The sequence below is a fragment of the Zootermopsis nevadensis genome, unplaced genomic scaffold (assembly GCF_977971745.1).
Source record: "Zootermopsis nevadensis isolate Lab colony 2312 unplaced genomic scaffold, Znev_1.0 Znev_ptg000029l, whole genome shotgun sequence".
Taxonomy (NCBI): domain Eukaryota; kingdom Metazoa; phylum Arthropoda; class Insecta; order Blattodea; family Termopsidae; genus Zootermopsis; species Zootermopsis nevadensis.
The window spans coordinates 1778575-1802850 of NW_028259161.1; the positions used below are offsets into that span (position 1 = coordinate 1778575).

General features: G+C 42.1%; 2 protein-coding genes across 5 annotated transcripts in view; one reads left to right on the forward strand and one right to left on the reverse strand.

The window, feature by feature from the left end:
• The window catches only part of MED20 (Mediator complex subunit 20), a 204785-nt gene that overhangs the window by 126191 nt on the left and 54318 nt on the right, over positions 1 to 24276 (forward strand). The window lies entirely within an intron of this gene.
• LOC110840836 (facilitated trehalose transporter Tret1) overlaps positions 1 to 24276 on the reverse strand; it is a 68885-nt gene that overhangs the window by 10981 nt on the left and 33628 nt on the right. Inside the window, exon 2 of the mRNA XM_022086114.2 lies at positions 7642 to 7737. Coding sequence (XP_021941806.1) covers positions 7642 to 7737 — 96 coding nt within the window. The remainder of the gene's footprint in view (positions 1 to 7641; positions 7738 to 24276) is intronic.

Here is a 24276-nt window from a genome sequence, read left to right on the forward strand (position 1 = left end):
TCGTAATGGAATAAGACAGCTGAAGTCTGCGTTCTGTAAATAAAATCGCTTTCCTACAAGTGAAAATTACATGTCGGGGTAATTTGTGCTGGAACCTGCGCGCGTGAGGTGGGGACTTCTCTGTCTGCGTCGCTTTGTGTGTGGCTGCACCAATCGATTTCATCGCCGCCAGTACACCGTCTCCTCACCTCGCAAACTTCACGTTTCTTAGATCACGAGTGAACAAATAGGCAAAAACTCATTATCACGATTGGAAAATATATGGCGACGAAGGTGGGTAATGAAATGGGAAGTGGGAATCGAATAAATGAAGTCCCTCACTCAGACAAGGCGTGCCCATGCATTTTAAGAAGCTGCGTACTTTCTGCTGAAATCATGTGTACGATTGAAAAGACACTGGTTTTCTGTAATTAACGCTGGATATGTTTAAGGGGCTTCCTCCAAGAAATGCAGTAATCGATTGTTTTCTTTTGCCTTTCCGTTAGTGCAGACAAGATCGGACACATTTTGCTGCTAGTTCCTCAAGGTTGGGATAGTGCCAAAAAATAGGCAACGACTGTTTTCTTCTGCATGTTCCCCAATTTCTTTCAGAATCGTTTCAGCTGACACTTGTGCAGTTGATATAGCGCGGTTAAACGATCCAAGGATTAATCAGTAACACTCTTCTTGGTGGTAGAATTTTAATTAAATTTGGCATCTGTCCAGGAAATTGGAGCAAAGCACATAATGGATTTTATAATTTTGTGAGTCACGTTTTTGTGTTGAGGGTATAAGCATCCTGAAGATGACGCCAATATGTCTCTCCGAAACGTTGGTAAACACCTATAGGGCTGAAGATTTCTGTCTTCTGGGTTATTGCGCTGTGTAGTCTGGTCGATGTTTACCAACGTTTCAGAGGTCATACTGCCTCCGTCATCAGGGCGATGAATCGCCCTGATGATGGAGGCAGTATGACCTCCGAAACGTTGGTAAACATCGACCAGACTACACAGCGCAACAACCCAAAAGACAGAAATCTTCATATTCACCGCTGTGAGAACCTCAAGTCTTACACCTATAGGGCTACACGACGTCACCACCAAGAAGAACATGATCCGCTCCTCCAGAAATAGAAGTGTGATTAAATTAAAGTAAATTAAATGAGGGAAACGAGAATATAGACAGTTTTTTATTTCAGGCGAAGTGAACGCTTGTGGGACTTGAGATTTCGGTAAGAAGTTATTAACACACATCATATAGAAAGAAATATATTTTCATCTGCACTGAGTAGGCTCAGGATAGTTCCCCCACCCAGAGGGCGTTGTGGAAACGATGACGAACATTAGCTTTCAATAACAGTAGGAAATGTCATCACTGTGAGTCTAGTGTTGAATACCGAACGCCATGGCGAATTTGAATTGATATTTCCCAAATCATTTTCGCAGAAACACGTTCTTAATTCAGCTTCAGTTTTCCATCCCCTGTAATGTGCAATGTACGTAGTACTTGCAGTTTCCGCTTCGAGCGCTGTTGCAATCCGTTTTACCACAGAAACAAATATTTCCGTTTTAGCGGAATACTATGGAATGCCATTATCGAAATACCGTAAATCATGAGATGAAATGTACAGTCAGGTTGTATGATCGTAGTGACAATCGTCATTTACTCCGTTAACGAATAAAAGAGTCTTTTAATTTGCAGAGCTCCTCACTGAGATTTTAACCCTAGAAACGAAGTTGCAAACATGCGCCTTTAGCTTCTCCATGTCTGTCTGTCTGTCCGTGTGCACTAAATAACACAACCGCCGAGCGGATTTTAATGAAATTTGACGGTAACTTTACTAAATCCTGTCGTAGTTAAAATCGGACATAAATAACGGCCTCTACATGATGACCTGCAGGTTCGCTGAATATTTATCACAGCGAAAAATTCTTCGGACATAGTCGTAGAAACAAGTCAGGCACACATTTTTATGCTCAGTACACTTTTTATGCAAGTCTTACCCCTTGCGATATATCAAAAGTTCTTCTTGCCTTATTACGTCATAATTTCAAAAACGCTGAGATGATTTTGATCAGGTGTTATATATAGGCCTACGAGATTCTTGCTCGTGGTGCTTACTGCTTCTGTCATCGCTCTGACGACGGAGGCAGTAAGCACCTCCGAAACGTTGCTCGGTTTCTACTAGACTACATGGTACAAGACGACAGTCATCTTCGTACTTCTCGCTGTGAGAACCTGAAATCTCACTAACTTTATAAGACAGCATCAGAAGTTTGTATTCACGAAATGAAAAACTGATGGAAAGAAAGGAGCAAAGACGTAAAAATTATTACGCTATGCAGACGTTTCCGAACTTGTTTGTTTTGCTGTGTCTGGAACTGTGTCTATTTTCCCTGTTGTTGGTGTACCCTACAGAGATTATCATACCACAAGCGACACTGGTCGGGCATGCGCAGTGTGACATGAAGTCACTGCATCCACTCCATTCTTCACTGATTCCAGAACATAAAAGTTCTACCCAGAGTCGTAAAAAGTTATACTTTGTAGAGTCCCATATCATGTCCATGTAATGGGAAAAAAAGATACAGGATCTTGAAATGTTTGCTATTATATTTTAACGCTGTTGCCTCAAGTAGAAAGGCAGACTGCCATTCTGTATCATGGAAGATCGCGGTAGCTATGCTACTTGTGTCCGGGATATCTAGGGTCGAAGGCTCGACGAACCTGAATGATAGTTTTTTTTTTCTCCCGAAGTTTTCAGGTCTGAAGATGGAGACAGTATGTTATCTAACACAGTCTTACATCTCAGATTTTACTGTTAAATTCTGCTATTTTGATTCTAAAGGGTTCTGACGATGTCGTATTACATTTAGTAGTATTGAATCTCTGGACTTGTACACCGTCTGTTATTCTTATAAGAACGTAGGATTTCAGACACGGAATCTGTTTCTATTATTGGGTGAAGAGATGTGTCTGATACATTGAGTTGAGTTGGGTCCAGTTACTGAGGTTCTTCTAACCTGAGGACTGAAACAGATCTTCCTTCCGAAACGGGATGCTTTTAGAATATGCCTTGTAGACGAATGACGAGGTCCAGAAATATAGTAATGCTGGATTTACTGCTTTAGTTCTATCAACAGAGATGTTCGTTTTAAAGCTTTCCATTTGGAATTAAGACATGTATTTGGAAGCGATATTAATATTTGTACATGAATGGTCAGGGAATGCAGGAAGACTTCTGAAGAGATGGGTGGCTCAGGTATACATTCTAGACTGACCTGTGAAGTTATGCTGATTGTATTTATGGTGTTCGTATTAAACATTAGACAAGTCAGACCAACACCAGGTGAAATTCTAGGGCACAGAACACAAAATTCCTTCAAACTATTCGCAGTCCGGTGAATTTGGGTCGACTCCTCGTATTTCCAGGAACAAGTGATATCCTTTCCCTTGGTGTGAAGTAATGTTCAGTTTGATGAACGACTGTTGTACGTCTCCTGACCTAACCGTGACGTTTGCCCCTTCGCCTTCTTCGCTGCGATCCGTCACCCTGACACACGCAATTTTCTCTTCTCTGCAAGAGCCAGCGCCCCCGTAAGACACGATGCTGGATACGTGACTCGCGTTGTTCCGCGGCGCGCACCTGATGATTGAATCTCGCACAAGGATCTTGTGGCAACCTCTGCAGGTCCCTCGTTCGAATACCACGGTATCATTCTCGGATCGAATCTTGCTGCTTGGCGGAGCACTGTGCAGCGTTCGAAGGTAACCGCAAGTTACAAGCAAAGTGAAGAGCAATAGTCCTTTGGTTCCCATGGCAACTCTGAACGTACAGCTAACAACTGAGAAGCAGCCTCTTGCAAGCTTTACAGCAGAATGTTTAGCAGTTCTATTCTGTTATTCATTATCTTTAAGTAAATAACCGCATTCAAAGTCAGGGTCATCAGATATTGTCACTCCGTCATTGCTGAAGTAAGGTTAAGGAGTCATGCAATTGGAATTTCAGGCTCATGTTTGTTTATTTACGCAGTGATGCTGTATAATTTCTACAATTTAAGTACGCGTATAGCGGCGAATGGTGGATTGATTAATGAATTGCAAGTGATATGGAAGGAAACAGTCGTGGCTTAATTTAGGGTGCTATCCCGGCATTTGACTTGGAATGAGGAAAACCACGAAAGCCCTCAGTCAGGGTAGCGAATTCCGGGCCGAGGTTTCAACTCATGCCCCTCCAAATACGAAGCAGGAGTGCTAACCACTTTTCAGTTACAGAAAGATCTTCAGGCTGTAGTGTATGATGGTAAGGAATGGATCGAACTGGCTTAGTATACGGTCTATTAGCAGCAGTTTATTAACAAGGTAGTTAACTTTAGGTGTCATAACCAGCGTAGAGAGGACATCACGCCATGTAGTGAGTTAATTTAAAATTTCTCTTTATGGAGGTCACTAAATATTTGAGTCAACTTTATTGAGGTCGTGGTTTCAGAACCTGAAAGATTGGAAGGGGCATACATTGGCAGTTTTGAGCCGGGACAAATATTCGTTGCCCGAGCTCCTTGACGGCAGGGGAAGGGTTCCGAAGGATGGAGAGAACGACGCAGAAAGAATGCGACTTAGTTCATTTCATTGGGTAGAATGTCTGCCTCGCCACTCCTCAAGGTATGGATGCTGGCGAAGGGCGCTGGGTGGCGCGGGATCGATTTTACGCTAGGCATATAGGCTACATACAACACTCAGCGTTCTCATTCCGTCGTTGTTTTGATATTCCCTGCCCTTAACACAGTGGATGCTGATGTGGTAACTCTTTTGAAGATTGCCGTCTACCTTCGCAATTCGTATTCTTCACCAGATATTATTAGAATTATAAAATCTGGAAGGGCAAGGTCAGTGACGGATTCTCGTGAAACGGTGATGAATCTGCAGACTGTACGAAAGGCGTGGAATTTATTGGTCAGCTGAGCGACTATCGTCGTCTGAAGAAGGGCTTTGCTCCGCAGACTTGGGAATTTTCCTTCGAAGGAAATTGAATCGCAAAGTTGCGGGATTTCTTTTTGTGCCAAATGGTGGTAGCGGGTGAACGGCCGAATCCGCTTCAACTTGAATATCTCCTTAGAAATTAACGCAATCAAACAAAAATAATTTGGAATGTTTGCTCAGCAGAGACGTCATTAGACATTTCCGCTCGTTTCCTGTCCTTTACTTTCTGTTGAAAAATTCTGATCATAGCGTACTACAGTGCGTCGTGTAAAAGTGAAATAGGTGACGTCTCCCATTTTTGTAAAAGGTTGTGAGGGTGGGAGGTGGGTGGGTCGTGTCTTATGGCAGACAGAATTTCGTATTCACGGTGTGAACCTTCCAGTCATTTTGATTGGGGATGCGCCTAAGGAATGCCTCCGTGGTTAACATTTCTCATGTTAATGCATGCCAGTGTAAATAGAAGGGTTCAGCCAGGTCTTCTGCTTCCGTTTCATTCGTTTATTCCAGTTTCTTGTAATAAATAAACAATCCGCTGACTTGGTGATGGAAGCACACGGTGAACTCAGTGCAGGGACGCCTTAAACTTTTAAAACCGAAGTTCGAATGAATAATATTTAAGAATCCAGTCCGTACCGCGAAGAAAACACAACTCTTTACCGTTACAAAGATAAATTCGTTAATGCTGTTTAAGGAAATAATCGTCTTTTGCTGCGAGAATCATACAAAACGCAAAGTTACTAATTTTTATAATAGGCGCTGGGCGTTAAAGGGTTAATTATGACGCAGTGTTTCGTGAGTGGCAATTCATGTTTGAGCAAGGTGTAACGCAAACAGCCAGCCACGCGTGTTTCAAGTGTAAACAGAAACACATAGAATATTGCGCGTGATTTCACACTAGTCCATTGTTACATAAATATTTCAGAGATGTGAGTTAAGTGCCGTTATACCAACTGTTGATTGTATTTCTAAGGACTTCATGTGATTTGACGGCAGTTGTCTTTTGGGATGTTGTGCCGCCCTGATGATGGTGGCAGTGATCACCTTTGAAACTTCTGTCAGTTTCTGCTAGACTACGAGGTGCAACTTCTCGGAAGATAGTCATCTTCATACTTGTCATCTTGAGAACCTGAAATCTCACCGTCATCTGACTTAAATCTGCAGGATGATTTCTCGTATATCTTTTTGTGCCAAAGAACTTTGAAACGCTGAAGAGCTGAATTATGGGAGTCACACGTTAAGTGGACGGGAGCATGCAAAGTAGGATTTTGAAAGAACTGACTGACCATTGGTACACTGCCGTGTTACGACGGAACACACGTAGAACAGCAATTAGAGGGAAGTGTACTTGAGGATATTCTGTGTAATCTCTTACGTGATTCACATTCATCTGCATTGATCTTACGCTGCCTTATAACTTCGCACTTTTTTTTTGTTCACAGTAAATGATTACTTTATTACCAGAATTATTCTTGCGTGCTCCGTAGGAAGGGCTTAAATCAATATAAATCTATATTTTGTAACTTGAAAAGTTTCTGTTAAATAAGGAAGTGGAAAAAGGGAAAGATAAATTGCCAGTGGGACAGAAAGAAAGACAAAAAGGAGACTGAAAGAGAATGGGGAAACAACTGTGAAAGCGTAAGAGTGGGATGAAGTCTTTGTTAATGCTTCATTCAATCGAGAAATGAGGCTTTAATTGTACGATTTGAATTGTGTTGTGTATGAATTACCAGCACCGCGTGGGATGCACTGCCGAGCCTAACAAACATGCGCTGTTCAGTGGGCATAAGGAGCAGCCGGAAGCGTCTTACAGAACTGTTGACGCTTTCCTGAGAGCAGGAAACGTCTCAGTCGACGGCACTTATCAGCGTCTTCGAGTCCCTTCAGGATTCGCTTATCTTACGGCTCATTTCACATTTCGTGACAGGGAAATGTTCCAAGATGGTAGACGGTTACGTTCTGAGACATGTTACCTTTTTTTGGTCGCGTCTGGGGCGGCTGCGCGCTGGTTATTCACTGCGTAGGCCCGTGTTCAGTCCCCGCTGACTTCATGCGAGATTCGAGATGGATGAAGTGACAATGGAGCAGGTTCTTACATGGATTTTCCCTGTTAATTATCATTCCACCATTCCTCCATACTCATTCGTCATCGCCTCACGAGGTGTGCGATATCCCTGACAACCAGCACATTATCACCCCCTTCCCCGCCCTAAGTCAGGGGTTTCGTCTCTGACCCGGCACTTGGCTGGTCTCGGTGTAAAGGTATATCATAGACATTTGGTTATCATCATCGTCATCATCATTATCATTATTTCGCCTAATTTCCTCTTCATTGAGTGTAGGGTTAATACCGCCATAATCTAAAGCTGACCGACCATTCGCCTCCATACAGCACCGAGGGCTAGAATGCGTGGAGGTTAAATTACACGCGTTCTGAAAATTGACTCCAATCTATCTATGTCGCATGTCTACAGATTACCAACAAACATTATTAATGCGGTCGTTAATAAAGAAATAATCGCGATTTGTGTTTAAATTCAGACAAAGACGAGGGCGCTGAAGTTTGTGGCTAATAAATGGAAAAGTGAGGTCGCGTAGCAGCAGGATTTAGTTACGTTTCTGGCCACAGAACCTACCGCCTTATATGTTAGCACTCAGTCTGTATCGCGTGTCATCACAACTGACCTGCGAGAGATGTTGCGGCCGCTTCCATGTTGCTATGTGCACTGTGGAGGCTCGTGGCGTCTTGTTATTAGGGCTGACCGCTGGGTGGACCGTCACCTGCAACACAGCACACACCATTGGTTCAAATTTAAAATAATCGTTTCCTTCTCTTCGGGAAAATACAAGAGAAAGAAGAACATTAAGTAACTCCAGCGAGCAGCAGAGTGGTTTTAAGGCTAATAGTACGTCCATGTAGTCAAGATATCCCCCGCCGTTTGGTTGGTAAATCTGAACCAAAGAGACAAGGCGGAGATGAGAGGATACTATTAAAGAAGTGCTGCATAATGATGTGGACTGCATTCATCTGGCTCAGGACGGACTCCAGTAGCTGGTTTCTGTAAGCACACACATATCGACTTTGGGATTGTCTGAAGAAGGAAATTTGCCAACCGTCACTGTGGGGCGGGCCACAGCAAGGGACTGACGATGCACTGTGCTCACATGCCCATCTGTTTTAAAACTGTGCGATATGGAATGCCAGCCGATTCAATTTCCTGCAGCTTGTGATATTGGATTTGCCCATACCGAATGGGGAAGGCAAGCAGGCCGCCCTCTTCGCCAGCTTCTAATCAAGACTCTCTTTAAATTCTCCCTACCATACAATGTACACCTCAGCGACTATAATTAATACGGCCCCCTTCAGTTAGTACATTTTCGTATCTATTTAGTACACAGAAAATACATTTAACGCGAAAGTAAATCAATAAAAAATGAGACTAACGCCGTTTCAAGCGTTGGGGTCCTTGCTCCACGTATTTGTTACTTTAGGCTAGTGTACCCTTAAATGTGTATAAGAAAATGGAGCGAAACTCACTCCCAATTCGGTATAAAGCAAGTTGTTTTATGTAGTTTGATGTAGGGTAAAATATGTTCAGCCATTTTGAATAATTGGCAATTTCTTAACAGCAGGTATTTTCTCGCGAGGATCTTACGCCCTCGGTAACTTCCAAACATTCCGATCTTATCATCGAACTTAAATAATTGCACACGCCTGGTGTAAATGTGAGTTATAAGGACTCAGAAACCTCGAGGACCTTGAGGAATACGTGTTGAATGTCTGAGGTTCTATTCCCACCAGGGGCAGAAATTTCCCCGTTCTTCAACAAATTCATACGGGCTCTGGAGCCACTGTGACCCCTGTAGACGGCTATCACGGCGACCGGAGAATGAAACTATCAGCTTTCTAAATTCATTGTTGGATGGATATTCCTCCATGCTCCCCATACGTCCTCGTGATGTTAAGGTGCGGGTGATAACTTTATGGTCGAAGCGAGCTACAGATGAGCATCGTGGTATGTCCACAATGAGTTTAGTGTGTGTGATGAAGGAGTACAATGTCAAATGTTGGTTAGCACGATAAGAGAGGTCATGGGGTCGACATTAACTCGGGTCAGCAACTGCCTGTCTGCTCCCTCTCCGACTTGTTTACGTATTGCGTCTTCCCACAGCAGCTCAGAGTTATTAAGCCCTCCAAGAAATTCCCTGTTATGGAAATCGTCGCCCGTCACTGATCTAATTTTCTTAGCCACCTCAGATCGGTTCACATTTATGTCTGTTTATTTGGTTATTTTACAACGCATTATGAAACGCTAAGGACATGTACTTGTCGATTTATGTGCACTTCTACAGTCAGCGGCGGCGTCAGGAACGTTCGACAAGAGGTAGTCTTATTTTTCCTTCCTTTTATCCATATATTTATATTTTTCTGCAATCTACGTTTCTCCTTTTTTCCTTCCGTCACTTAGTTCTTTGTATTTGCCTGTCTATATTTCTTCCCACTTCCTTCTTGTTTCTTCTCTTACCTCCGTTTCTTTGGCTGTATTTGCTGTTTTCCCCTTACGTTTCTATTTATTTGTTTGTTATTGTGTTATTTTCTGTTTGTTATTCCCTCAGCTTTCTTTGTTTCCTTCTTTCATTCTCTTCCTCCGTTCTCACGAGACCGATGCAGTGGTTATGTCGAGCCCCTGTTTGCCCATTGCTCCCCCACCCTGACAGCAGTATTTGCTCTGGTTCTGAAATTCCTTTAGCATGCAGCTGCAGTAGGAATCAATGTCTTCCTGTAATCCATACAGTCACACCCATGAATATGTGCATCACTCCAAATATTCTCCTCGGCACTCTGTTCTCAGACAGCCTTACCCTTGAGCTCTTTCCTCTACAAAAGCACGAAGTCATTATCCATGCGTTTTTACGTAGCAGAAGGGAAGACAGAAGATTTTGAACTTCATGGCAGGAAGCTTCACCCGAAATTCGTCTTGTCTTAACCTCGTCGTGAGTGCAATTTGTTACGCTCGTTCCCAAAAATTTTTAAATGTGTCACTCTTTCAAAGTATTTATCAGCCACCTGTCAATAATTATTCTGTCCTGTGAGGCAAAGGGAGGAGGGACATAGAAGTACGAAAGGGATAGAGGAGAGGAGGAGAGATTAAGATGAGATTCGAACTAATTATTACTCGATAATGACTGTCTTCTGCAATGTTGCGTTGTGCCCTGATGTTGAAGGCAGTCCGGCTTTTGTGTGTCGCGATGTCATGTGTAAGTGCAGATCTTACGATGGGCTGATCCCTCATCCTTGGAATCGTACAAAATGTCTGAAAGATTTAATTTTTCAGAAATGTTAGGTTCTGAATCGGAACAAACCAAAAGGCGCGATCTCTTGTGGCTAGAAACGAGTATAAGATATCAAGCTTCTCATTACGTAATTTTCTTCAGTCCTTAGTTGTTACATTTTCGTTACAGCCAAATGTTTTCCTCTGCATTTTATTCTTCGACACCTTCGTTCTTTGTCATTTAAACTGAGAGGTCTTGCCACCCGATGTGCAGGTATCGATTAACCCTCTGAGATGAAACAGGGCGGCTACTTTAGCCGAGTGGACTGTACCTCCAGCTTTCGGTGTCAATCAGGATTTCCTCCACTCGCATTAATATTGATTCAAGTTCACTTCTTGCTAATTAGGCCCGTAACCTAGTTACGGCGACACAAAACAATTGAATGTGATTGCAGTGTGTCCTACGGTGCAGGGACGAGATTCAACGCGGTTGTGTTTGGCGTGATACAAATGCGAAAATGTTATTAACATTTTATTTTTAAAACGTTTTGAGGGAACTTTTAATGGAAACAATGCCGGTTAACTCAGTTTTCATACACTTTTCCACAAACATTTAATTTTGTACTTGTTGTTTTATGAAAGTTTATAAAATCGTAGCCTCGGTGTTTTTGCACCACGCCCTTCAATTGTAACAATTCGGTCTGGGATTAACATTTTGTTTTGTCGGTATTCGGACTTTAGAATTGTAAATTCTCGGTATTTTCCTGGAGGGAATCCGTAAATATTCTGGTTCCATAACCGTGATCCAGACCCAAAACTACCGACATCATTACAGATGTGGTATATGACAAACTCTTTGGTTTTTTGATCTCACAGTTTTTGAGTCGAATTTTCTTATATTATTTGTTTAGCTGGCCCGTAAGTTAAATTGTTTGTTGGTTTTCTAGCTGATTTCTTATCTCATACCTGACTCCATGAAACAGAATTGTTTTTCAGAAGGTAAAAGTGGCCTAGGTAGTCAAGAAATTCTTGTCACCTATCGAATCCGAGGGTTCAGGGCTCACCACTGGTCCATATCCTGAACCACATGAATTCAGTCCACAACCTACATTATGTAATTCTTCAATATCCCCCCCCCAAAAAAAAAAATTATCTGAGCTTATGTCTTTAAAGTTGTCTCTTTCCTTCCAAGTTTCCCGACCAAAATGTGTTTGTATCTTTCCCTTGCGTGTTACATGCCTCACCAAACTTATCCTGTCTAATTATTTAATTAGCCCTAAAGTAATTTAGCCAACTCGTTAGTTATTTGATTGGCTATGTAGAGACGGGCAGTAATGACAGGATGCTGCTGACTGCAGTCAGCCAGAACCGAACCTGGACATTTTACCCAGTATCGCCGGTCGGTGGCTGAGTGTCCGTACATTCAACTGCCCGACCCAGATATAGCATCATGATCCAGACGACGCTGGCGCCGCTTTCCCTTCAGGGACAGACGTCTCCCCCCCCCGCCCCGCCCCCCGTGCTTCCGTCACAGGAGTGACTATTTACAGCCGGAAAAAGAGATAACCTTCCAGATCTTAATAACTTTCACGAGTGCTGTGCCACTTTTTCGTTTCTGTTTCTTCGATAGTTTTGTTTGTATAATTTAATTAAACCATAGTTTCGTGACACGAGCTGTTTGTTTTGAATGCCGTTACATATTTTATCACAACGATGGCTGAGAAGAATATCCTCTTGTTGTAGTTTTTGTCACACCTTTTTCCCCCGAGCCTGCTTGACGCTACGGAACATACACCAGCCTTCCTAACCTTTCCCATACTACGAACGGAATAAGTCGCCTTAAGTTACTCATCGCCTTGATTATGGAGGTAGCAGGTACCTCTGAAACGTTTCCGTCTGAAGGATTCACGGCGCTACAACCTATAAGACCGCCATCTTCGTACTTGCCGTCCTGAAACCTCAATTCCTGCGTAAAAATTTGGTAATTCGTTGGGAGTATTGCAGATTTCATTGCGCTCATTAGTACTTAAAATGGATGTTCAAGCAATACGCTTGGGAGGTGTATGAGGATAATATTAAAACTGATCTTAGGGGAAAGAACGGAATATGTGTATTGGGTTATTCGTTTTAAGGTCCAGTGGCACGTTTGACCTTGCGGGTTGCATAAAATCAGAATTTCTTAACCAGCTGCATAACCATCAACTTGTCAATGAACGCTGTGTAATGGAGGTTGATATTTATTTCGTGCGTACTCGCATATTTTCGTCCCATTCCAAAATAAATAAAAATTAAAACCGTGCTTGCAAAAGTAATTACTTTTTCTCGCAGAAAATTTCTTTGTGCATTGGGAATATGTGATGAATAGAGTGGTGGCTTGCGTGTAGCCTACCCTCCCTGCGAAACTACTGCAAAACATCCAATTGATAAGCAGCATTCACTTTGTTAAACACGAAGCAAAAACTGTGCTACATTTGCAGACTTAACTCCGGCAAGTAATTGCTTTACAGTTTAAAATAGATCACGCAAGACCCAGTGACTGACTGCATTTCTTCACACAAATTCAAATAGTATGTTTATTTGATTGTTCATTGTGTCATCTGGATAATGAAAGGGGTCTAGGATCTGAGGGTTTCTTTTCTTTCACTTGTAAGTTACCTACTCGCTTGGAGTAGAATTGAGAAATTGCTTTAATTACGAGCCAGAGCATACTATTTCAAAGTTGTCGATGGTCGAACAAATTCTGTAATTAGTCCTCCCCCCCCCCCAAGGTCATGGTTAATAAAAATAACAAATTATTGTATCAGAAGATTAAGTTCTACACTTTCACCTGACGACGGAAGCAGAACCAGCTTCTGAAACGTGTTCCTGAACTAATAGACGGAGGAAAATATCCGGGTAATGCGTCAGGTTTATGAAAATTGGTTTTAAACATCAATTTTTTGTTTCCTTTCCTTGTCTTTTCCTCTTTCAGTCGTTTCTTTTTCCCAGTATTTTCTGCCTCGTTTCTCTGTTTCTTCTTTTGTGGTTTATTTTTTGAGATCCTGTCTGTCTGTGCCTTTTTGTATTCTTGTCTCATGTCACGCTTTTCTGTTCCGGTGAATCTGATCCCAGCAATGTCAGTACAGAAAACTGAAGGGACTGCAGCGTTATTTGCTAAAAGCCGCTGATAATACTTCACGTCCTTCAGAACTCATCCGATGAGTGTCCTGTATGCTGTGTCTGGAATGCACCAAATTGAAAACTCTGCTCCAGTTCAACGTAATGCCGCGGAAACCTATCAAGTTTCTGAATTATTTTCTACTTCGCAAGGAATCCTGTTGCCTCTCAGTGTGTCTGGTGCTGTGGAGTCGCGTCTTCTGCTGGCTTCTTCAACTTTGCCCCCGACCCAGAAACCGTATACTGAACCACCCCATCCATGTGTGTGCTGTCTGGAAGACAACCTTTTGCAGTATCCTAAAGTGATATTGGCTTCTCGGTCGACAGTGAGCCGTTGTGCTCAGATACGATGCACATATTTTGCAAATGCTGTCTTTATGATTCTGTGTAACCGCACGTAATTGGTATTTATGATGATTTACTGCAGGTACAGGTGCATCGGTTCGAAGATAACCTTTTCTTAGTCATAAAACTTGTTTAAGAATGTTTCGTTAAAATCTGGCTGAAGTGAGATGTCGAGTATACCAAGCCATCTTTACTAAAATAATGACTGAAGGTCGTTTGTAATAAAACAAATTCAATGATGGAAATAATAATGAATGAATGACTTTACGGAAAAAATCTTCTAGTTCACAGTACTGTGTCTTCTACTGACAGCGCTAAAAATATTTCCACAGTATGGAGTGAATCAAGTCCGACTATTGACAGAATGTGTGCACAGTGTTTTAATGGACTACTGGTAGGATCAATAAGAGAAAAACAGACACAAGTAAATAACATAGGAGATTCAACGGGAAAATAGCAGATAATGTGCCCCAATCACTTGCAATTTGGATCATAAATATATCGGGTATGCTCTGTGCAGTAATTTTTATATAAAAAGGTAAATGCCTGTGTCGTACCCGAAATATGTCGATGCGTCATAAATTTCGCTGCAGGCATATGGCTGAAGTCCACTGCACGTACCTGCCACATTAGATAGTTGGTGGTAATTAGTAATGGTTCGTAACTCCGAATATCTATGCGGGTTGAGTATTTCCTGATCATTCATTGGAGTTTGTTTGAATAGCAATTTTCGCTGTAACTAGCTCTCTGAAAGAAAGAACCTGTCTGAAACAGAAAATGTTGTGTCCTCTGGGGTTCCGTTGTAAGCAGGTTTTATTTTATGATGCTTGCACGTGTTGTGGCCAGAATAAACTGTCATCATGTCTGAAAGTTTACCCTGCAAATAAATCCGAAGCTCAATACAGCTCTCACAAAAGCATGTTACCAGCCAGCACAGATGTTACCGCGGCATAAGTACGCGTTTGGGACTGCCATTTAAGTAGCTTCCCCCTTGACCCATATCTCCGGCGTGTGGCAACCTTATATTAAGTTATTTTCTAGTGGGAGTCTGGGTTGGAGTCTGTAATCACCTCCCTCTCTTTATCCGTCTGTGTGCATAAGCAGACACCGCTCTTATAGAGCACGTGGGGGGGGGGGGGCAACTAATCTTTGGCTCAGTTGGTCCTATCGGGTGTGTAAAAATAAGAGTTCTAACGCCGAAATTATTGAATTGCGTATCAATTAGGTTATAACGTGGGTAAAGTATTTTACCACTAAAAAGGTAAACATTTATTTTTTGAAAGCTTTAAATTGGTCATTGTGGACTCTTCCTCCAAACTACACCTTAGGATGTATGTATGAGGTACTTGTCCTTATCTTTCCCTTGATGCAGATTTTTTGATGGTGAGACAAAGACCTTAACAACATTATCTTATATTTTGAAAGTGTTTAAAGAATAACGTTTTGAAGTAATTTTTCGGGGTGGACAGAACTTCTCTAATAATAACCTGTCCCTGGATGTAACAGATGCTATCGTCTCTTCTTCTCAGCGTTCTGCTAATCCGTCTCTTAATTTAGTACACAGTTGAGTTTGTGCCAGTAAAACGTGTCCTGTAAAGATGTGAATTCTAACTATTCCTATTTTTAAAATTCTTGATTGATCTGTGGAATATACCCGGCACTTCACTTCACGGCTTCAGGGATCTGTGTTTTAACACTGCCTACACATTACGTTTGTTTACGTAATTATCCACGTGGTTTATGAACGTTATTAAAATTTGGCTTACAAGCTTGAGTTCTTTATAGGTCTGTGTCTACATTCTCTCAATGAATACACCCCCCTCATCTCTTCTAACTTAGAAATTGTTCAGGGACAGGACCCTTCGAAGGGTATTAACCCGTTTCAGGGTCACTGTCGTTACGAAATATCTCACGAAGACACATTATTTCTGAACAGCGTGCCCCTGCTTTAATACATTTCGCGTCGTTTCTATAAAATTTATTTCAGACAGTGCATGACTGTGGTATAATATCATCAGCCTGCTCTGCTTTGTTGCTAGGAGACGGGGAAAAAAGGAAACGCGAACTGCGGATTGTATTCGTTACCGTAGCAATTGATCCTTGTCAGTGACGTCGCACCCCGCACCCACCTCACCCCTCCCAAACTTCCTTACCATTTTACGTTCAATATCCATACCTTGTTTTTCATTGGCTCTGTTCAACGTGGTCTTGATCCTGAACAGATGTACTCTTCATTTCGATATAAATGTCACTGGTATGTTGGACCTTATTTCTAAAACATCTAAAGCGCTTCGCGCATCTCCGTTCTGGCATCACCCACGAATTTTGGCAAACCGAAATGGGCCAGTCTGATAATCCGCAAAATTGAGTAGTAAATATGACAGAGTTAAATAGAGAGTTCTGACGTCGTTCAGAGACTAGATGTCACTTTAAAGCGGCGGTTCCTACTCTATTCAGCAGAATTTTTGAGTTCATTAATTTTCCAATCGTTTTCAACCGGTCACATATGCATGTAATCGCTAGTGTCGTGTTATTACCAGGCCTAATCTGAAATAGTAAAAGTACAACGATTATTTGTTTCTTATCAACTTACAGCTCTGTCATAAAAAAACAAATTTCAGATGCAGTTCATTGCAGTGGTAACTATATTTTTAACGTATGCCACATACGGTCTTTGCAAAACAATTGTAATGGAGTACAGTGACGTTCAGAAATGGAGGTATGTAATGCAGGACATAGTGAAGGAGAGACGAAAGCAAGACAGGTTACCAGTTCGTACACCTGCTGTAGTAAGAAACGAAGACTGATGTTTTCAAGTAATAGCGAGAAATGATTGCTGTGCGGTGCCCATAACACAGACAATTAAAAGGCATTGAAAATTCGCCCCGTGTATAGCATCAAAAGCTAGGCTGATTGTAGGTGAAGTAGAAAGGATGTTGAAGGAAGCAGTCGCCCATTTACTGTAAGGTAATCTGCTGTACTGGATGGCCTGAGAGAAGTCACAAAACCCCTGAAGTCATAACTGGTATCCGAGCCGGGATTCGAACCCAGCGCTTCCAGAATATAAATCGGTTGGGGTGGGGGGATCAGTTATTGGCGACCAGTGTGGCGAGCGAGCACGTCCCACGTGCAGCAACTGTTTCCAGAGAGGCAGTCAGTGGACCTGCTGTTGATGCCAGCGCCTTGCAACAATAGCGAGTCTGTATAATTAATTACACGCGTGCCACAAAGGAGACGGTGCGGTAAGCGATCAGGCGGCGAATTCAAAGCGAACTGCCACAGCGGAGTTTGTAGTAGCTACGGTGTGAAATGAATCTCTTGCCCTGCTCGCGTTCCTTGTTGCAGGTTTACTATAATTAAAAATTGTTTCCCTGTAAGCAACACTTGTATAAACAACCACACAAAATATCTGTTCTTAGACGTGTAATTGAACAGTTTTAAGACAGCGTGCAGGAATAGATTTTTTCTGAGATTTAAGTCGTACACATTTATTATTTCTCCACATGAATAAACCTCTATTATATACAGGGTGTATACAAATTATCTTTAAAACTTTACTCGTGAATAAAACCTTTATGAAAAGACACGGAAACACTGTCTGAGCGTCATCTGCGAGAGAAACTCTCAAAGTTTTATCGAGTTTCCGGTAGATCGTAAAACCTGTTGTTTTCCACTGCACTGCACTCGTCTTCGTGAATCAGGTCAGTCGTCATGACCCCGCAGGAGAAGGCATAGTGCGTAGACTGGTTTATCGAAACGAAATCGAATATACAGGCTCAAAGGCGTTTCACAAGACGCGACCACCAAGACCTTAGATACACGCCTGGTTCCAAAAGTTTAACAATTATTTTGCGCAAGAAAGATACAGTGTGTCCACGCGTGTCTCATGAAAATATCGAAAGGATGCGCACCGTATAGATCATGTATCCGTTCCTTCTCTTGATGGATACGCGATGAAGCTGCTCTTGCAGCTGAAGGGGGTGCACTTCGCCGTCACGGTGAGTTTGGTACGAGTGACGGACTGCTACCAGCAGCAGCTGGTCACTCAGTGTGACGAATGGCTGTCCCCTGCAGCATATGCTTTCCGCCGCAATGCTGTGTGTGGTGGCTTGCCTATGCATTAGACTATTCAGTTTCCCTGTTTCCTCTTGTTACAGTCAAAGAACGGGCACTTTTCTTAGCTATTTATAAAAACAGTCTTAAATAGGCACCCTGGTGCTACAGAGGAAACACACGGTCCTCCGTGCATAATATACGAGGTTTGAGTCCTACCTTCACTATACCGTTCCCGCCTCTCGTTTCTGTCAAAATCAAGACTTTATGAATTCAAATACTCGTTCGCCATGACTCGGAGCCACGTTGGATTATAAATCCCTCAGTAGGCCATCATAAATATGTTCCTTCGTTCTATAATTGATTTAATTTGTACCCAGAATAAGCTCGAAACCGTATTCTGAGGGATTAGCTATGAAGAAGGCAAGTTACTGCTACTGCTTCTCATTTTAAGCTTGTCTCCTAAGCGTTATAAATATTTAATGGCAGTCGTAAAAGCTCTGAACTTTGTTACGGTGGGTTGAGTTGTTCTGTGTCAGGTGCTGGAAATATCTAAATGCTCTTTGGATAAATATTGCGCTCTCTCGAGACTGATTTGATACGCTTCTGACCGTATGTACGCCCTTGCATTTTGCATTTAATGTAAACAGTATCACTAATTGCTTATGTGATTATGTGTTTATAAATGTTAATCGTACAGTTTTTCGCCTCGAGGATAAAGGAGGAAGTGAGCTTAGTCACTAATGACCGAGTTTCCGCGCAGTTGGTCTTGGCTCAGACCTCCCACCACGCTTCTTCTCTAAAACTTTCGTACAGAACTTGTAGCCCAGAAAGTTTCATTCGGGAGTGTTTACTGACGGTTCTTCTGTTTCTCCTGTCCTGTCGCGGGTTAATTTTTCATGCATTGTGCTGACTCGTTTACGGTGACACGGTTCGTAACCTGAGGTTCGACGGCTTTGAGTGGTCAGCGTTTTGAGAAGTTTTCGCGTGGGGGGCAGGAAAGGGGGAAATTTCTAGATAAACGTTGGCCGACTGACGATGCAGAGGCTCGAAGATGCGATCTGTGGTGTTGGAACTTACTGCCCCATCGATTCCGTTTCAGCGAATGTTACAACCAACTTGATATTAAAAAAATAGTACTTTTGTTGACGACCTTTTGGAATATAGGGATAGGACATGACAGTAATGTAGATATTCTTTTGAATACGCTAGCGAACCTTCCAATCTCTTTTAAAATTCGGTGATTGCTTGACCATCTGAGGGACCGCTGGCTTGTGAACGAGGCGGCTATAAGATGTTCAAGGACTCTGCCCCGTCGACTTGTGAAATGTGTGGCATGTGCTGAACGAAACAATGATTCGTAGCTTATCTAAAGAAGCTGTTTCAGCTGCCGAAACTGTTGTCATAAATGGGATTATCGTTACAACTACCTGTCAAAAGATTTGGAAGGAGTTGGTCGTTGTCATTCACCGACGTTTACCAGGATCCTGGACGATGAGGAATTACTTCATTTATGCTTGTCGGTAAGGTTGTCTGCGGTGGAACCTTCTGCTCAAAGCGGAATTGTAATTTCATTGTTCTTTTATGGAAAGTGATGGCTGTGGTCAGAGTAAAACGCTGCCCTCGCGGACCGCCCGTTGTTGCAGGGTGTTGGTTTACAGGTTGTCCAATTATATTCCTGTCCTGTCGGCCACCCTTTGAAATGCTTTTAAAACGGCAATAAAAGGCGTTGTCGTCAGACACCTCAGAGCCTTTGTTTACATATGCCATTAGATTTAATATTATACGATGTGTGAACAGTCCTTGTTGTTTAGTTTAAACATTTTCATATTTTATGGTTCCTTCAACACTGGTAGCGCTGGACAGTACAAACCGGGGTTATGAATATTCAACATTTGTAGAACGCCTGGTTCCCTCCCACAGAAATTAATTATTCAAATATTCAGGCGGTGCTTGCATGGCATACACAGGCGCCTGATTCCAGTTTTTATCTGCTCTCTGAATTGTGCTGAAGTGTCTCTGTGCACGTTTGTGTTAATCAGCCGTGTTATTGAGCCTCCCAAAAAAATTACAGTTGGTTTTAAGGGTCTAATTGTTATTCTTAAGTTCCAGTATTGTTCGCTTTCTGATATTTCCCTGAATTTTACTCTCTTAACTAATTCCATGGAGCGTAGCCCGCCTAAATTAGTGGTAGTCGCTCAGGTTTTTAACTCCCCGCGTTCCGAGGGTTCATTACCGTTTTCACAAAATCCCGCAGCTGTCCCTATTCTGAGCCACATCAATCCAGTCCGCACATTCACACCCCATCCATGTTATTATTTTCCCATCTACGCTTAGATCCTCAGAGTTATATGTTCCAGTGACCCACGTTTCAGTTCGATTCACCATTACTGATTACACAGAACAGTAATGAGACACTCCCCCGCAAGCGCCTACATGGCGTGTAGCTTTACAACTTTGTTTACTTTTTTATTGTATTTATTTATGGTTTATTTAACTAAAGACGCTGTAAGTATTTAAAGCGACACAATCATATGAAGATAGCAAATAATGCTTCAGAAATTATTTATAAAGAAGCGGTCGTAACCTAATTTATGAAAATACCTTGACAGTTTACCTGGATGAGCTGGAAAAGTAGGATAACCTCTGGGTACCTCGTCACCAGACGAGATTTGAACCCTTGCCTTCTTAATACGGAGTTTATGTTTTCATAATGGTTAGTATACTGGCTACCACTGGTTCATTTCCACCCCCATGCATCACAGCGTCCCTCTTAGCGTGCAATGTTTCCTCTCTAGCGTCCTCGTACAAGGTAAACTTCACCAGTGCGAGGGATGCTGCTTGTCTACGGCCGCGGGGGAGGAGGGGGTGCATGAAGAGGGGTTGTGTGTGTGTGGAAACAAAGTCCGTGTTTGATTTATTACGTTGGTAGGTGAACAGATCCGTGCGAGGGAAAACTGTCTTCTGGGATGTTGCGAGTAATTTCTACGAGTAACATTCCAGAAGACGGTCTTCTTCGGTGGGCAAGGTTATTGGAAATTTAAGAACGGCGAGTGCAAAAAACATACTCGAAAACAGGCCTCTGCGTAGTTATTTACTTACATTTTAATTTAGGTGGGGTATGGAGAAGCTAATGTATAACATTCGCTGGCGGGGCTTTATGATAACCGCGAGGATCCTTGGGGTTCGATTAACAACAGGAAATTTATTTTTCGGCAGAATGACTATTAGCTGTTGCAAAATTCGTTCATTAGTTGTTATTTCCTCGTAGTTTGGAGAACTTAATTTCCGTAAGTAGTTTTTAAACACAAGTCATTTTTCTTTAGTTATGTATAACGTAAATTACTGAGTAATATCTGGAGTTTCCAGTAATTTCTTTTCTGTCTCCTTTCGAATGGCACACCATTTGTTGACTGTTCAGCCCTTTGGAGCAAAACTCGTCTAAAAATATTCAAGACCTCAGCCCATACTTCAAAGAAAACAGCACATCACCATTACAAATGTCAACTGCTAAATGATGTTTAAGGAGAAAATCACTGTTAACTATACGACAAGCCATAAAGACGTTCTGTGGTCAAAATGCAACGTTGATGATTATTAAAGTAGGCGGTGCGAGTACTCGGTACTGGGCTTTAAATGGTTGATTACATACTTGTCAGAGTCCTTGACGCCACACCATTGAATTGGTCGGGAATTATTCGTTTATTCAATGCATTGGAACGAGGACCATATATTTTAACGGGAGTGTTGTAATAAAAGCTATTGTACTGGTAATGAAGTTCCCGTCGACCCAAGTTAATGAAATTGGATGCAGATTGCAAGTTCATTCCGTTGATCGTGTCAATTCATCGCGGGCAGTCGACTTTCTAATAAACTGAAATCGCTTTTGGAGAAACTCTGTCTCGTCTGCTTTGAGCCCAGTAATGCCACAAGACACGACGCGCTGACAAACCGACGCCGACAAAACATTTCATATATGTATAGTAGATGCCCCTTTAAATGCCGTAAGACAGGGGTTCTCGCCCCTTTTTCGCTGGCGTACCACTAATTCTAATTTAACACATTAAATGTACCACTAACCAAATGCGTTCAGGGAAAACTTATGTATGTTAATATTATCTTCTGATTTTCTTACTTTGTTCGCGTACCACTCAACATTGGCTCACGTGCCACCAGTGGTACGCGTGCCATAGTTTGAGAAACGCTGCCCTAAGACACGCTATGCCGGTACCTCAGATTAGGTCTATATTTGATGACTGCGAAACGTTTGTTCCCTAAACAACCAGCATGGGAATGGGAGTGATGTCGGAAAACCTGAAGGAAAGCGCTGTAATTGTTAGACGGGTTGCAGTTTGTACGGGCGCTCTGGGCAGTCCAAACTAATTAAGAGCTCATAATTTTTGTACATCAGGGCGAGAGCCTTTCAGCTTGTGCCTAGAGACACAACTTGCTTCTTCCCTTTATTGATTGTGTTATCAGTGGCGTTATTGCTGTCGGAAACGATTTCTTTACTAGAAAATTTTGCATTGATTGTTTCTTGCATTATTTATTGATGTTGGATCAACTACTGACGTACTATGACAGTTATCGTTTGTGCTCTTCACCTAATATTAAGTTGTGGAATTTTATGATAACGGTAATGAACTGTCGTGTTCCTATGAGCAGGAAACGCTTGTCACAGTTCAGAAACCGCCCCTCTGCTCTTGGTGTTGGCTTGATCAGAGATTGCGTCATGAGTTGACGGACAACTTCATAAGAGGAGAGTAAAGCAGATGACAGCGAGAGGGAAATAAGGAACTGGCTGAAATAACAGAAAACGGGCGGGGGGGAAGCCATTAAGTGATTGAAACTGGAGGCATTAAGGCGTTGTGAAGACCAACACACAAACACAACTTGCAACATTTGCTGCCTGAGGTTTGTCAGCCTGAAAAAAAAATGTAAAGTTCCGAAAATTGTTGTATAGTGTTTAGCATTCTCGCTGGTTGTTATGGAAGTCGCGTGTTCGAATCCTGGTCTGTTGATCGGCTATCCTGATTAAGACCTTTCGTACTTTTCATAAAGAGTGGTTTAGGAATTGAACAATACCGTGGCGAAGTTCTTATCTTTTCGTATGCCGGCACGAATAAATGGTCGACGTGGCTTAAAACCTAATTATCTTTGGGAAGTTATGGTAATCAAGTATAACGAATTTTATCAAAGTACCTTGTATTTTTCTGTGGAAGAACTAAGGAGAAATGAAATCTTCAGGAGTCAGTGTCCGAGTCGTAATTCGAATTTTATTTTCTTCAAAACCAGTCTACCGCACAGTAGCATAGGACATAAAATGCGGGCTTTATTAACATCTACAACTTCTGTTCGGAAACTATATATATTATGAATACTTAATTAAATATTCTACGCAGAGTGGTACCTGTAGTGCGCCATCTGTTAACTTTGCTACAAAAAATGAACAACCAGCCAAATGAGATACGAAAAATAGCGAAAAACACATTTGGAAGATACGTGTACTCCAACAGATTACATCTTCCCTGTTTTGTTTAACAAAGTTTTGCCAGACTGCATTGTCATCCCTTGAAAGTCCTAGCTTCGCTCCCTGTTTTCTTTCGATGTGCTTTATCAACATATTTTTCATTTTCGGTCTTTCATTGTACGTGAGCTTAATTCCGAATAATTTTATTATTGTCAGAAGTAACCCGCTTCAGGCTCTCAGTTCCAAATACCGCTGATGATAAGGATGATTGATGGTAGATAAACATCCGGTTCCCACAAAATCGGTTAGAATCGAGCCCAGAATCTCGATCAATCATTTGTCTGTTCGCGTAGGCTTGTTTTAGGGGCGTGTTTACTGTACCGTAGGAAATAAGTTGAGCGAGTGTGTAGTTTCCTTTCGTTCTCTGAAACTTCTGAAAAGACCGAAGGGATACGAACTGAGGACCGGAGACTGTGTACACTGCATTGCGAGCTTTATGAAGACTTGAAATTGTGTGAGCGGCTGGTACATTTTATGGTGCTTTCCCAGCATTTGCCTGGAGGGACTTGATTCCACGAGGATTGCTAACCAGGATAGCCGGTGTCCGGACCTCAGAATCAAACTTTGGACTTCCTGAATACGAAGCAAGTGTGTACTCTTTGTACTCTGAGGGCGCTCTGTGGCTCTCCTTTCTCTCTCAAGTAATGCTGGTTCTGAAAACGACACGAAAACATTTGAAGTACGTGTTACCATGGAAACCCGTCTAATAGGTTTGCCTATTGTTCCATGGTGCACGAGGCACTGTGTTCCTTCTTGAAGCAGTTCACAACCGTAAATCATTCTTGGAAGTGTGAATTGCCTGCTCTTAGCAGACAATGTGTTTTGTTATCGGAGACAAGTGTACATGTTTTTCAGGACCCTGTCTCAGAACACATGTCTGCACCCGTACACAGACTTCTTAGGAAATTATCGGCATTAAAAATGAAACAAAACATCTACGTTGTGGTTTGTTCCATCTGTTTT